The sequence below is a fragment of the Marmota flaviventris genome, chromosome 6 (genome assembly GCF_047511675.1).
Source record: "Marmota flaviventris isolate mMarFla1 chromosome 6, mMarFla1.hap1, whole genome shotgun sequence".
In the NCBI taxonomy this organism is placed as follows: Eukaryota; Metazoa; Chordata; class Mammalia; order Rodentia; family Sciuridae; genus Marmota; species Marmota flaviventris.
This window is the reverse complement of record NC_092503.1, coordinates 28506529-28522826: the sequence shown is the minus strand read 5'-3', so window position 1 is coordinate 28522826 and position 16298 is coordinate 28506529. Positions and strand designations below refer to the sequence as shown.

The window sequence follows — 16298 nt, the reverse complement described above, 5'->3', positions numbered from 1 at the left end:
TAATAGACGCAGTGTCTCTGGTTTAATTCCTAGGTCCTTGATCCACTGTGAGTTGAGTTTTGTGCAGGTGAGAGACAGGGGTTTAATTTCATTTTGTTGCATATGCATTTCCAATTTTCCCAACACCATTTGTTGAAGAGGCTATCTTTTCTCCAATAGAGGTTTTTGGCGCCTTTGTCAAATATAAGATAACTGTAATCATGTGGGTTAGTCTCTGTGTCCTCTATTCTGTACCATTGATCTACAGGTCTATTTTGGTGCAAATACCTTTGCTGTTTTTGTTACTATTGTTCTGTATTATAGTTTGAGGTCTGGTATAGTGATGTTACCTGCTTCACTCTTCTTGCTAAGGATTGCTTTAGCTATTCTGGGTCTCTTATTTTTCCAGATGAATTTCATGACTGCTTTTGCTATTTCTATAAGGAATGTCATTAGGATTTTGATTGGAATTGCATTAAATCTGCATAGTGCTTTTGGTCATTTTGACAAAATTAATTCTGCTTATCCAAGAACAAGGCAGATCTTTTCATCTTCTAAGGTCTTCTTATTTTCTAAGGTCTTCTTTAATTTCTTTCTTTAGTGTTCTGTAGTTTTTGTTGTAGAAGTATTTTATCTCTTATGTTAGGATGATTCCCAAGTTTTGTTTTTTTGTTTTTTGGTTTTTTTGAGGCTATTGTAAATGGGGTAGTTTCCCCATTTCCCTTTCAGAGGATTTGTCACTGATATACAGAAATGCCTTTGATTTATGGGTGTTGACTTTGTATCCTGCTACTTTGCTGAATTCATTTACTAGTTCTAGAAGTTTTCTGGTGGAATTTTTTTGGTCTTCTAGGTATAGAAACATATTGTTGGCAAATAGTGTTAATTTGAGTTCTCTTTACCTATCCATCATTCCTTCAATTTCTTTCATCTAATTGCTCTGGTCAGTGTTTCAAGAACTATGTTAAATAGAAGTGATAAAACAGGGCATCCCTATCTTGTTCCAGTTTTTAGACAGAATGCTTTCAGTTTTTCTCCATTTAGAGTGATGTTGGTCTGGAGCTTAGCATAGATAGCTTTTTACAATGTTGAGATATGTTCCTGTTATACCTAGTTTTTCTAGTGTTTTGAACATGAAGGGGTGCTGTATTTTGTCGAATGCTTTTTCTGCATCTATTGAGATGATCATATGGTTCTTATCTTTAAGTCTAATGATGTGATGAATTACATTTATTGATTTCTGTATGTTGAGCCAGACTTGCATCCCTGGGATGAATCCCACTTGATCATGGTGAACTATCTTTTTGATATGTTTTTGTATTTGATTGGCCAAATTTTTTGCATCTATGTTCATTGGAGATATTGGTCTGAAGTTTTCTTTCTTTGATATGTGTGCATGGTTTTGGAATCAGGGTGATATTGGCCTCATGGAATGAGTTTGGAAGTGCCGCCTCTTTTTCTGTTTCCTGAAGTAAATTGGAGAGTATTGGTATTAGTTCTTCTTTAAAGGTCTTGTAGAACTCAGCTGTGTATCCATTCAGTTCTGGGCTTTTCTTGGTTGGTAGGCTTCTGATGGCATCTTCTATTTCCTTGCTTGAAATTGATCTGTTTAAATTGTGTATATCATCCTGATTCAATTTGGGCAAATCATATGACTCTAAAAATTTGTCAATGCCTTTGATATTCTCTATTTTATTGGAGTACAAGTTTTCAAAATAATTTCTAATTACCTTCTGTATTTCTGTAGTGTCTGTTGTATATATCCTTTTCCATCATGTATGTTAGTAATTTGAGTTTTCTCTCCTCTTCATTAGCATGACTGAGGGTCTGTCAATTTTATTTATTTTTTCAAAGAACCAACTTTTTGTTTTGTCATTTTTTTCAATAGTTTCTTTTGTTTCAATTTCATTGATTTCAGCTCTGATTTTAATTATTTCCAGTCTTCTACTGCTTTTGGTGTAGATTTGTTCTTCTTTTTCTAGGGCTTTGAGTTGTAATCTTAAGTCGCTTATTTGTCGACTTTTTCTTTTATAGAATGAACTTCATGCAATGAACTTTCCTCTTATAACTGCCTTCATAGTGTCCCAGAGATTTTGATATGTTGATCTGTGTTCTCATTCACCTATAAAAAGTTTTTTAATCTCCTCCTTGATGTCTTTTGCAACCCATTGTTCATTCAATGGCATATTATTTAGTCTCCGGGTGTTGGAGTAGTTTTTAATCTCTTGTTTTATCATTGATTTCCTCATCTGATAGAATGCAGGGTAGTATCTCTACTTTTTTATATTTGCTAAGAGTTGTTTTGTGACAAATATAATCTAGAAATATAAAATATAATCTATTTTAGAGAAGGATCCATGTGCTACTGAGAAGAAAATATACTATATTCACTCATTGAAGGATGAAATATTCTATATATGTCAGTTAAGTCTAAGATTGTATTCTTGAATATAGTTTCTTTATTCAGCTTTTTTTTTTTTTTTTTTTTTGGAAGACCTTTTATCCAGGAGTGGAAAAGGTATGTTAAAGTCACCCAAAATTATTGTGTCATAGTCTATTTGACTCTTGAACTTGAGAAGAGTTTGTTTGATGAACATAGATGCTTCATTGTTTGGGGTATATATATTCATAATTGTTATGTCTTGTTGGTATATGGTTCCCTTGAGCAGTATGTAGTGTCCTTTTTTATCCCTTTTGGTTAACTTTAGCTTGAAGTCTACTTTATTTGATATGAGGATGGAAACCCTTGCTTGCTTCTGCAGTCCATGTGAGTGGTATGATTTTTCCCAACCTTTCACCTTCAGTCTGTGGATATCTTTTCCTATGAGATGAGTCTCTTGAAGCCAGCATATTGCTGAGGGTTTTTTGTTTGTTTGTTTGTGATCCAATCTGCTAGTCCATGTCTTTTGATTGGTGAATCTAGGCCATTAACATTCAAGTTATTATTGAGACATGATTTGTATTCCCAGCCATTTTTGTTTATTTTTGCTATTTAAGTTGACTTGTTTTCTCCTCTGATTAGTTTTTTTCTTTAGTGTAATACCTCCCTTTGCTGATTTTCATTATTGTTTTTCATTTCATTTCCTCTTCGTGGAATATTTTGCCAAGGATGTTCTGTAGTGCAGGCTTTCTAGTTGCAAATTCTTTTAACTTTTGTTTATCATGGAAGGTTTTTATTTCATTGTCAAATCTAAAGCTTAATTTTGCTGGATATAAGATTCTTGGTTGGCATCCATTTTCTTTCGGAGCTTGATATATGTTGTTCCATGATCTCCTGGCCTTGAGGGTCTGAGTTGAAAAATCTGCTGAGATACAAATTGATCTCCCCTCATATGTGACCTGATTCCTCTCTCTTGTGGCTTTTTTTTAAGCTGGAGAGAGAGAGAGAGAGAGAGAGAGAGAGAGAGAGAGAGAGAGAGAGAGTTTTTTAATATTTACTTTTTAGTTTTTGGCGGACACAACATCTTTGTTTGTATGTGGTGCTGAGGATTGAACCCGGGCCACACGCATGCTACCACTTGAGCCACATCTCCAGCCCCTCTCGTGTGGCTTTTAAGATTCTATCCTTATTCTGTATGCTAGGCATTTTCATTATAATGTGCCTTGGTATAGATCTGTTGTAATTTTGTACATTTGGGATCCTGTAAACCTCTTGTATTTGGTTTTCCAATTCATTCTTCATGCTTCGGAATTTTTCTGATATTATCTCATTGAAGAGATTGTGTATTCCTTCATTTTGAAACTCTGTGCCTTCCTCTATCCAATAACTCTTAGATTTGGTTTTTTGATGCTGTCCCATAATTCTTGGGTGTTCTGTTCATGGTTTCTTACTATCTTCACTGTGTGGTCAACTTTATTTTTCAGATTGTATACTTTGTCTTCATTATCTGACATTCTTTCTTCCAAGTCATCTAGCCTGTTGGTTACGCTTTCTATTGAGTTTTTCATTTGATTTATTGTTTCCTTGATTTCAAGGATTCCTGACTGGTTTTTTTCAGTGTCTCTATCTCTTTCTTGAAGTCATCTTTTGCTACCTGTATTTGCTCTCTTATCTCTTTATCAAAGTGATCAATTTTTGCCTGTATTTTCTCATTTAGGTCATTCTTTAATTCACAGATCATTTTAATTATGAACCTTGTGAACTCCTTCTCTGACATTTTATCAACTTCGCTGTCCATGGGTTTCTGTTATTATAGTGACCTGGTTTGTTTGGGGTACTTTCCTCCCTTGTTTTTTCATGTTGTCTATGTGTCTTTCCTTCTTGCAGTGTGGATCCGAGATGTTAAAGTTTCTTCCCTATATTCTTGTAGTACACATGCAGATTGTCTGTACCTCACCTTGCTGTTGGGCTGCCAGACCCAGCTGGTGTCCCTCAAAGAATGCTACTGCAACTAAAGGTGGTGGTGGCAATAGCCAGGGTAACTTGAGGTAATAGTGGAGGTGCCCCAAGATGGATGCAATGTCTTACAAAGATGGGGCTGAAAGGGTGGGCCTTATAATGTCTTTGAGATGCCTGCTCTGAGACGCAGCTGCTCTTAGACCCTGTCTGTTGTCAAAAGGGTAAGGATTACTGTGTAGGGAAGGCTATGATGGTGTCTGCAGTGTCCCAAGATGGAAGTGGGTTAGGCTTGGGCTCCAGGTGGGGGGCAGGGAACTTGGACCTTCCCTGAGCCTGGGTCCCTCGTGTCTTGATGTGGGCGGATCTGGGCCAGGCCTGAGCTCCCACTGTGGTCTCCACTTTTTATTCTTAATGATTCTGAACCACAAACATGAGTCAGTTAGAGCCAGGAGACTTATTCCTTCCACATGGTCCTATGACCTCGCCTCTAATGATCATGTGTAAAAGATTATGCATAACCTCACAATTTCTACAAGAGAAAAGGTATTCTGTGCAAGCACTGCTAAAATTCTAGAAGGGAGACTCAAATCTGATTTTCTGTTTCCCCACGTTTCTGCGGGTCTTAATTTGAACTCAGGCCTGCCAAAGTGAACTACAAGTGAAATCCACACTCCTTGCTCTGAGATCAATGTCTTGGGAAGAGGCAGGTGAAATGAAAGAAAGACATTTTCAAACAGGCATTAAACAAGGCAGTGCAATAATTTCTTCAAGGGCCAAGGTCTCAAGATGCCTCTCTTCCTCAAAGGCTTTCTGAGCTGGGGTTCTTGGAGGGTTACCAAGGAGACCACTTGTTAGAGACAGCTCAGCAGAGTGTATATCTCCTGGAGTCTTGCATCTTTTTTCACAAGCAATTAAAAATGAAGACACAGACTATGTTCCTGTTTGTTTTTGTTTTCCCTTCTTGTATCCTCTTGTACTTCTGATGCCTGATATACACCAGACTCAGTTTATCAACATCACTTCAAGTATTTTAATCAAAGAAAGTGTCCAATAAATGGGGGGAAGGATTGCAGTTTAAAGCTACCTTGTATGACAGCAACTCTGCCAGAATCTCTTTGACAAATAGACTCTCGATTTAATTTGAAAATCTGTGTTGTGTGGTGTATTGCTGTTAGCTAACAAAGGGGTTGTTTTGTTCATAGAGTGGATAATACTTGATGAATCCAACAAAAAGAGAAATAAATATTTTTGCCACCAACCGTATAAGGGTTTTGTTTATCCCAAATGAAAATTCTAATAGGTCTTGTTGCCACCAAGGTGGTTGTTTTCTCTTCCAAATATAAGATGAAGATCTTTCTGAAAACTAAGTATGCCAAGTTGAGACCCAGAACTTGTCGTCATAATGTGAAATCACTGAGCTGATACTTCTTCAAGGTAGGCAGAAGTGGTACCTAAGGCGTATTTCAAAAGCAGCTGGGATGTCAAAGGCTATTAAGATGGAATCATTTCTTTAGATCCCCATGACCATTTCTGTTGATTTTCTTCTTTTTCTCAGTTTACCCTTTGCTGAGAGTGATCTGAGCCTCTATAAAAGTCAGATGAGTTTGTCAGAGTGGAGATGCCTCCATGCTCTGGAGGACTTGGCATCATTATCTCTGGCCATTGACTCAGGCCTGCTCCCCAGCCCCCGCCTCTCATAGGTTCAGGGCACCCCACCTTCCTTCCTTCTTACATCTACACACACTCAACCTTGCCGGGTTCACCCCCTTCCCCACTGTGCAGCCAGAGTTGTTTCCTAAAACTCAAATCTGATCACAGGGACTCCTGCTTAAAACCCTACTGCTCCTGGGGACTACGTCCAAATGGCCTAACACAGTGTTCCAGCCCCATCCTCCCCTGACCCCTGCTGTCATCCAGCCTCTTTTCCCACTATCTCCCTACAGGCTCCTGTGCAGCATCCAGTCAGAACTATTTTAGTTTCCCAAACTTATCACTCACTCCTGTATTCATTCAACAAATATTTATGGAGTGCTTAACACATGTCAGGTGCTGGGAATACAGAAGATAAACAAAAACAAAAAAAATCCAAGCTTCCTCCTAGGGAAACAGAAAATAAACAACAATAAAACAGAGAAGGATGATATCGAGTGTCCCCCTTACTCTTCCTTCTACCTAGTTTAATCAAATGTATCATCGTATAGTATACTACTATAGTGTGTATTTTGTTCGGGTATAATGTATAATACAGTACATTGCCTTCCACATGGTCAGTACTAGTACTGACCTAGTACTCTCTGACTCCTAACGCGTTCATCTTTTTGGTCGCAACTTGCCGGTATCTTCCTCTTGAAGCCTCTTTTTTCTCTAAAATCGCACCTTACATTTATCTCCTTTATGATTTCACAATCCTCTATTCCTTCCCTTATCACAGAACTTATCAGTCTAAACACCATTGTCTGCAGTGAATATTTAAAAATAACTTTTGCAAATTCTTATGTCCTTACTAAGAGCACACCATGCAGAATTCGTGGAAGTGACTTTAAAATTCATTATAATGATGTCTTTTGCATCTCGGAATTGACAAATGCTACCAGATACAGGTTATTTCTGGAGTCATTTACCCGGTCTGGGTTGTCTGAATGAGTAGGGGAAAAGAGCCAATTGCTTTCATATTTAAAATTCTCTTTGACATTGCCCTAAGTATGAGGATTTCACAACAGAAAATCCCAAATCTGACTTTTACCAGATATTGACCAAAAATTCAAATAGGACTCTTTTTCTTTTAATGTTTCTTTGAACTTTTGCAGCTATGAAACTTTGGGGTTTGGGAAACTAATTACTCAGTATCCATTCAACAAATATTTACTTATTCAGGTGGCACTGTGCCACAGACTGTGGCACAAAGATGAATAGGTATGCCCTGCTCTCAATAGCAGTCATGGATGGCAGCCATTTTCAAATAGGGCATGTGTGTCCATGGGGACACATGAAGACTTTCCAACAGGTACACAGGCCTGAATAGTATCAACAGAATCCATTTTCAAGCCCTTCAACTGACCTGCCTGGAATGTGCTTACAGAACAGCAACCTCAATTCTGCCTTTTCTCACCTATCACCATCACCCTGTTCCTACTTTACAGAAGAAAGACATCCCTCTTACCCCTTACAAATCATACTGCAGGTTGTCCCTGCTACAAAAACTCCAAAGAAATCACTAGAAATATTGAAATTCTTCTATAATTGAGATAACCTAACATCCCTATCCATTTCATAAATTTTTAACATTACCAATTCATTTTTATTCTTAAGCACAGTAATTTTTTTCCAAATTTCCTTATGTATATGCTTTGGTCAATTAGTTACAGATAATAATTACATGATAAATTCAAGCTCAAAAAATATTCAATGCTTAGAGCCTGATGTTAGGAAAATCCCTTGCATTAAAATTTCAGTCAGACAGGAGGACTGCGAGTTCAAAGCCAGCCTCAGCAATTTAACAAGGCCAAAAGCAACTCAGTGGAGACCCTGTCTCTAAATAAAATACAAAATAGGGCTAGAGATATGACTCAGTGGTTGAATGCCCCTGAGTTCAATCACTGGTACCCCCCCAAAAAAAAAATTCAATTTAAATACTTATTTCCATTGCAGAAAAATATGACAGGGAAAAAATAAAAGATTTTCACACATCAAAAATATTTCATTAAAATAGAATAATTAAATTAGAATTAATTCATTAAATTAGAATAATTTTCTATGGGGAAATGGAATGAAAATATAATTTCTAGGGTCAGGTTGTAGCTCAGTAGTAGTACATGTGCCTAGTAAGTGCAAGGCCCTAAGTTCAATCACTAGCACCAAAAGAAAAGAAAATGTAAATTCTACAGAATTGACTTAAAATTCTTTAAAAATTGATTTAAAAATAGATTACTTTGTGTTTTTTCCAAGGAGAGAGAAATTGGCATTAAATGCTATTGGTATTTAAGTTTCTCTTAAATATATAGTATATATCTTGATGACTTTCAATTTTAGATATTCTGAAAAGTGTGTAGGAAACCACATCTCATTGCAGGCATTCATCAGCTTATACATTTCTGGCTTCTGGAATCCTAGATGTTGGAGCACAGAGGAGATTCTTGGGGACAACAAGGTCCTGTGCAGAGCTTAAGTCTCAAGTCTGTCTGACCTGGGTTAAAGCCACTCTCTAGTCCCTCCTGAGCAGTGTGGCCCCTTTGGGAAATCAAAATTTTTATCATCTATTTAAACAACAGCAGAGGGTTTTTGTTTTCTTACTCTCTGGAAGTCACTGCCCAAGACACTCTTTTTTGTATAAAAACTCTTCCACAAAATAATGTATTTACAGTCACAAACTCGGCTGTCTTTTATTCTATCTCAGGTTCCAAGCCTATTCAATTTCCTTCCATTTTCTTGGTGCTCTTCTCCAAATTTGGTCTCACCAGCAAATTTCCCAAGGATCTTTGTACTCTGCCTCCAGGAAGAATATTAATGAAGATGTTAAGTCAGGCTGGCATAATAAAATTGCTTAGAGAATCCTCCAGACAGTTTTGTTCCACCCAACAGACATAGTATCATTTATCATTAGGTCCTGTTACAGTTTTCTGACCCCTTGAAAAACTCACATGAGGTCACTTGTGTCCACATCTACTTGAATTAGTCTTGCAAGTGAACTCATGAGCTACTGAATTAAATGTCACTGCAGGATTGAACATCTGTTACATCACACTAACCTATCACATTCTGTGCCCATAAATCTTTACAATCAAAACAAATTAGTCTAGCATGTTATTTCTAACAAACTTTCTCTTTTGTTGTGTATGGCTCATGCCCAAAAGGAGATAATAAACCAATGGATGAAAGTAATAAAATTTCATCACTGGTTCAAACATGGTCAAGTGGTGAGCAAAGAATAATGACTCTTTAGCAATGAAAGAAATGAATAGCAATTTAACACAGATGGGGATGTAGCTCAATGGTAAGCCCTGGGTTTGATCCCCAACACTTAAAGAGAGAGAGAGAGAGAACAGACTATATAGAGGGTAGGTATACCCCTCTTGAAACAAGACAGAAAATTAATAAACAATTAAGGAAATAAAGCAAACGATTGCCTGGGATTGAGAAGGGTTCTATCCTGTGTGCGTGAAGTCAGCAGAAGTCCATAGTGTTTGATAATTAGAACAAAGCATAATGGGTTGTAAGATTCCATCATTATTTAAATGGTTAATCAAATGTTCAGGTGACAAGCATATTTATTTTAAAAAATAAGGTCAAAGGAAATATTGAACACAGTAGAGACTCCCACAAAGTAAGAAATATTAAGACATTTGAACAAGAGAGCAATTGTGGACTCCAACCCTGGAATCTACATTTGGGCTAAAGGCCAGTATTCTGGTCATGAAGGTTATTGTCAGAGCTGTCTTCGTGACAGTGGTTCTCAAACTTTAGTATACATAAGAACTAACCCACCACTGCTGAGTCAAAACACTATTGACTGGGACTCTTAATGTGTCACCAGTTGCCCTGATGGTTCAGACTCAGCAGGTTGTTATCAATGTGTGAGTCAATGGTCAGGGCAGGGGATTAAACCAGCAGCTGGGAGACCTGCCTCTGATCAGTTGGTAGAATAAACTTGGATTATGTTCTGACTGTAGAGCCTCTGGTTTCCATTGTTCCCTGTTTTGAACTGCTTCACTTTCTCTCTTCTGCAGTTGGTGTTGCTTGGCAGAGCTCTTGAAAGCAGGGCAGAGATAAAAGTGAATGAGGCCAGGAATTGAGCCTCATTCAGCCCTGCAGTGGAGGGTCCCCAGGCCCTGCCACTTTCCCACCGTCATCTAGCCTGGGACAGGCCTTGTGGTGGATATCCTTTGCGCCTCTTTTCTGGTCTGCCTCTGTGTGGTATCAGACACCAACTGGCCGGAGGGAAGATGCTAGCCTCCGGGCAGCTGTGTTTAGGTGAAAGATCAGTATCTGGTTTCTCCCTCATTTATAGCTTTTGTTTTCTTTCTTTCTAGAATATGTCTGTGCTGGAGAATCACCACTGGCGATCTACAATTGGCATGCTTCGAGAATCAAGGCTTCTTGCTCACTTGCCAAAGGAAATGACGTAAGTGCTCTGAGATGAAACAGACTGATGTGTACAAGTAAAGATAAGGTGTTCTCTAGGGCGTGCTTGGGACCCCCTGCGTGAGTGGCTGGGAGCCAGCCGCTGTGCTTCCTGCCTGCTCTTGCTTGTCTATCTGAGCAGATTTGGTGTCAGTTACTGCAACCCAGAAACCAGAATCTCTCTGGGTGCTTTGAAAGGGCTTTGGATGGTCTCTGACCCAAAGTCAGGAAAAAGGATAATAAACAACTCTCGGCTTTCACACTTTTCAGCATCAATGCTCTGCTTTGCCAAATTCCTGTCCTTTATGTTAGTAAAATTGTCCTCCCATTTAGAATCAAAGAATAAATATTTGTCAAGAAGGAACATAGAAATTCTCTGGCTAGATTTAGGACTGGTTGACTAAAGTGTGTTTTGTAATTGCCAGTCTTAGCAGAAATAGTAATTAGAAATTCTTTTCTAAAATGTCTTTTGTTAAGTAATTGAATTGGGCCCAGCAATTTTGTCACGATTAATTTGTCTAATGAATCTTGCATTTTAAACAGAAGAGGAAATTCTAGTTTCCTGGTCTACTGTTCATTAGACCCAGTATGTAGGCCGGATCGTACCAAGTCCAAGGCCACTGCTTCATTTTCCTCAGGGACCCAAACTAGCAGCTATCCTGTGTTCCAAGGCCATCACTAATTCTGATCTATTTAATGAAAATATGCAGAACCTGAGGAAATTAGGTGAGTGGCAAAAATAGATCACTGTACCCTTCTTAATGACAAGCACATAACTTAGGGTCAAGGACCAAGTGGCATTTCCCCATAGGACTAGCAGCCTGCTATGCGTTGGAGGTTTATTCCTGGCCCTCTGATACTATCTCATGCTGTTTCCTCCAACCCAGAGGAATGTGGAGCTTACAGTAGGAACTTTGGCCTTGATGACTTTTTACCCCCTGGAACTAAATAAAACCAGTCCTCGTACATGGTATAAAAACACGTGCCTTTTACTAGAATAATAAATCGTAAATACAAAGAACTAAATTCCAAAAGAACTAAAAATTTGAGCAAGAAATCAAACAAGAAAAAGAAAAGGAGGAAAGATGGGGATGAGTGGGAGGGACAAGTAAAGAAAAAAAAAAGGAGAAAAGTGAAGATAGAAAAGAAAGAAAGGGAAAAGTAAGAGAGGGAAGGACGCAGGGTGACCAGCCTTGTCCCCAGTAATGCCCGCATTAATCCTGCTTGGTGCTCAATTAGTATTCATTTGCTGAGGTACTCCTACTCATCTCTATGAAATCCAAATAAAAATACCATATTCATATGTCTTTGTGAGATACTTGTCATAAATGCTTTTGTTAGAAGAATAAATGCTATGCAATGATTTATGTGAAAAGAACTCAAAACAAAAGTCATCACCATAATCATTATTATTATTCCTATCCTCGTGCAAATCATTTTCTGATTTTTAAAAGCAAGACAGTAACTGTAGAAATTAAGGAAAGTTGAGAAAAGTATTGGTTTGAACCATATGAAGTGGCTGAAAGTCAAAAGCAGAATATTGGTGGTTTCATAAGGTTTAACCTGTTAAAAAGAAAATTGAAATGACTTATAATCCTGACATCTGGAAATCATTAATGTTATCCTGGCTAGTATATATCCCTTTACTCTTTTTTCAGTACAGCCATATTTTAAGAAAATGGGGGACTTATTTTAAAGTTTATGTCCTGATATTTTTCACTTATGATAAAGACATAATTAAGTCTGTTAAAGTAAAATCATTTTATTGGCTACTGGCCAAAATAGTGCCCAAAAGGCTGTAACTACAGATTAGTGTTTGAAATTTATATGGTTTTTAACTTTTTTGTATGAATATTCATCATGCATTCTTAAACAAATTATTTTCTCAGAAATATTTGTACATAGAAATTATTGGCCAGAAAGGTCTAAATTTTTAAGATTCCTGTTGCATATCACCAAATTGTTTTTTCAAAAAGTTATATCTACCAGTATTTCCATTAGTGAGTTATAAGAAAATCTATCAATGTGCCATCATAAAACTTCATATTTATCTTTATTATATTTTTATGTATTTGAAAATCTGATATACCCTTATGAGTATATATGATATATGGAGGGGGAATAAAGAGATGTAGAGAGACAGAGAGAAGGAGATTCATTTGATTTTCATAAATTTAAAAAAATCGTTGTAATTGCACACAATACCTTTATTTTATTTCTTTATTTTTATGTGGTACTGAGTATCAGACCTAGTGCCTCACACACGCTAGGCAAGTGCTCCACCACTGAGCTACAACTGCAATCTCCAGCATAAATCTTTTAGCTAAAATGACATTGACATTTTTCAAGTATTTACTGGCCATTGCTATTTATTTAGAGAACAAATTTTTGTATTTGGTCTTTTTCTATTTTCCCATAAGTATTATTCATTTGTAAGAACTCTTCGTATATTAACTCCAGTAGTCATTTGTTATATGTTGTAAATATTGCTTCAAGGTTTTAGATTATCTTTAAATTTGATTCATAAAACATTTCACATAACTAAAATAGTTATATTTTCCAACTCAAATACTCATATCTCAATTAATAAATACTCATATCTTAAAGAATTTATATAATTTAAAATATAATGAAGAAAATGAAAATAACTCCCACTATACATCTTTCTAGTTTCTTTGCTATGAACACAGAGATCACACCTAATACTATTTGTATCCTGCTTGTTAATATAAAAATAATACATGACATTTGTCCATATTAATAAATAAAGCTGTACATCATATACTTACTAATTGCATAGGATGAGTATACCAGGGCTTATGTAGCTAATCTCCTATTTGATAATTTTAGTGATCTTTTCCTCCCTAAAATGTTTCATTATTAAAAACAATAAGTACCCTTATAACACCTGTCTTTACTGATCACAGTCTCACCAACACATTAATATAAATTTGTAGATGAACTGCTGGTTAAATTATTTCTACCATCAAATGCTTTTAACACTGATTCCTAAATTACCCTCCAGAATTATTGCACTAATTTACACTCTCACAACAGAGCCTGAGAGAGACCATTTTACCCACATCATCAACTGCACTAGGTATTGCAATCATTTGTTAATTTAGCAAATTATTTAGCAGTTACTTTCAACTCTTGCCAATAAAATGGAAGGAATAGTATCACATAGCTATTTTGATTTGCTTTTTGTGATGCTAAGAATATAAACTATCACTTCCTATTTGGGGGCATTTTGTATTTCTTTTATGCACTGCCTGTTTTATATGATTATTCATATTGTTTGGAAATAGGTTAAAGCTGTATGTATAGCTTATTAGAAAACATGAATGAATGGTCTTTGAAAACATGAACAGTGGGATTATAAAGCTTATAAATTATACTGTAGGGAAATTTTTCATCAGAATTTAGAATGATTGGGGCTGGGGTTGTGGCTCAGCGGTAGAGCACTTGCCTAGCATGTGCAAGGCCATGAGTTTGATCCTCAGCACCACATAAAAATAAGTAAATAAAATAGATGCATTGTGCCCAACTACAACTAAATATAAATAAATATTTTAAAAAAGCATTGAGAATGATTTCTTAAATAGGAGAAAGAACTTAATCATAAATAAAAAGAAGTATAGACTAAGCTACTTTAAAATTTAAGACTTTTTTTTTCAATATAGCACATCTTAAAGCAGAAAGACAGGCTACAATATGAGAGAAGATATTTGCAGCATATAATTTTCAAAGGCCCAGTATTTAAAATATATAAGAAATTCTTAGAATCAATAAGAAAAACCAAGACAAGCTAATTGAATAATAGATAAAGATCAGAATAGAAACTTCACAAAAGAGGAAATACAAATGTCCAGTAACTCATGAAAATATGTCCAGTCTCAGTAGTAATCAAGAAAATTTATATTAAAACTAAAGAGTTACTTGACATACTCATCAGATTGCAAAAAACATAAAGGATAATAATGTAGAATAAGGAGAATCTCATCTTTTACTGCTAGGAATGTAAATTTATAAAATCCTTTTGAAAATAATTGGCAATATCTAGGAATGGGGATGTGGCTCAGTGGTAGAGTGTTTGCCTTGATGCTTGAAGCCCTGAGTTTGATCCCCCGTACCACAAATAATAATAATAATAATAATAATAATAATAATAATAAGGCAATAGCTAGTAAATCAGAGCTAAATGTACCCTGTAATCCAGTCATTGAATTCCGGATATCTCCAGTTATATAAGTGCTAGAGAAACTTATGCACACGTATAACTGGAGATATATAAGTATGTTTGCCATGGTATTTTTCATAGCTGTCAAGCACTAGAAACAACTCAAATGACCATTAAAATTAGAATAGATAAACACATTGTAGTTTATTCTTACAATGGAATATAATATAATGAACATGGATGAATTTCAAAAGCATCATTTTAAGCTAAAGAAGAAAGACATGAATTGATGCATATCATATAGCTGTAAGTTCAAAAGTGGTTAAAATCATATCATTTAGACATGCATGCACAGGTGGTAAATTATTATAATTAGTATAAAGTCATTAAAGCCAAGATCTAGAGGTGGTAACTCCAGGCATGGAGGGTTAATGTAATGGGAGAGATAACAAAGGGGATACTGGCAGTCATGTTCTTAGCCCGGGTGGTGATTATTACAAGATGTTCACTTTGTATTTATTCATTGAACTCTATATGTATGCTCTATGCACTCCACTTAAAATATATTTCATTTTTAAGGGTGAATTTTAAAAATTGTTATGGATCCCTCTTTTTACCAATTACATTCTACATGTGAAATAAAGCCCTAACTTGCCTATTTTTACAAAATATCCCATTTTTCCTATACCATTTGTTGGTAAACATATCTCTTGCCCACTGGTTTGTAACAATGTCTTAATCACCTTTTCCTTAAGTTCTATTGTATCATTTTGGTCTGTTTTGTGCTGTCACTAGACTTCCCATCCCACAGTGCCAGCCACTGTTACCTTCTTCATTATTATTACTTTTATTTGCCGTTTTCTTCCTCCATGAAAATCTTAATGTTTGAACTAGTTAGAAGTCTCTAGAAGCACAACCCAAACTCCTGTGATTCTGCAAGTCTTTTTGTATCCTCCTTAAAACATGGATTTCTATCTGGCTTTCAATGCTCACCCCCGCAGGAACCCTTGGGGTTATATAAACTTCCACAATTTTGTTCACCTAAGTTTCAATCACTCTGTGCAGGTCTGGCATACCTCCTGTCCAAGGATGGGAGACCAGCTCTTAGGCTGTGAGGAACTGGGACCCTGTGTAATAAACAGAATCAAAGGCAGAAATGAGATTACAAGCCACCTGGTGATGAGGAAATCAATCATTCTCCTCAAAGGGATTTGCTCTCTGTGTGTGTTTTTCTCTTTCATTCTTGTGGATGCAGACAGGATATTGAACAGCAGCTGGGCTCCCTGATCTTGGCAACAGACATCAACAGGCAGAATGAATTTCTGACCCGATTGAAAACTCACCTCCACAATAAAGACTTAAGGCTGGAGGATGCTCACGACAGACACTTTATGCTTCAGGTAAACAATGGCAACAAAAGCCATTAGCCTTGCTCAACAAAAACCCTCAGGGGCATGATCGATAATTTTAACACATTTGAGAAGGGGTTGTCTCACATGGTACAAGTTTGAGTATTGACCTACTTTATTAAAAGTTTTGAGGCGCATGAAATTGTTAAGTGGTTTTCAAGCAAGCAAAATCTTGGTTTCGCATCAGTAAGTCGATAATATCTCACTTTTCCTTGTTCAGTAACTATTTCACCACAAACTAACCTCACTGGAAGGCTGCATGCATGCAGTGTCA

At 36.5% G+C, this 16298-nt stretch overlaps 1 protein-coding gene across 2 annotated transcripts in view; it reads left to right on the top strand.

Annotated features, from left to right (window-relative positions):
- Pde7b (phosphodiesterase 7B) overlaps window positions 1–16298 on the top strand; it is a 318242-nt gene that overhangs the window by 287695 nt on the left and 14249 nt on the right. For both annotated transcript variants that reach the window (XM_027938495.2, XM_027938494.2), the window contains 2 exons: window positions 10345–10436; window positions 15871–16015. In XM_027938495.2, the coding sequence (XP_027794296.1) occupies window positions 10345–10436; window positions 15871–16015 (237 nt within the window). The remainder of the gene's footprint in view (window positions 1–10344; window positions 10437–15870; window positions 16016–16298) is intronic.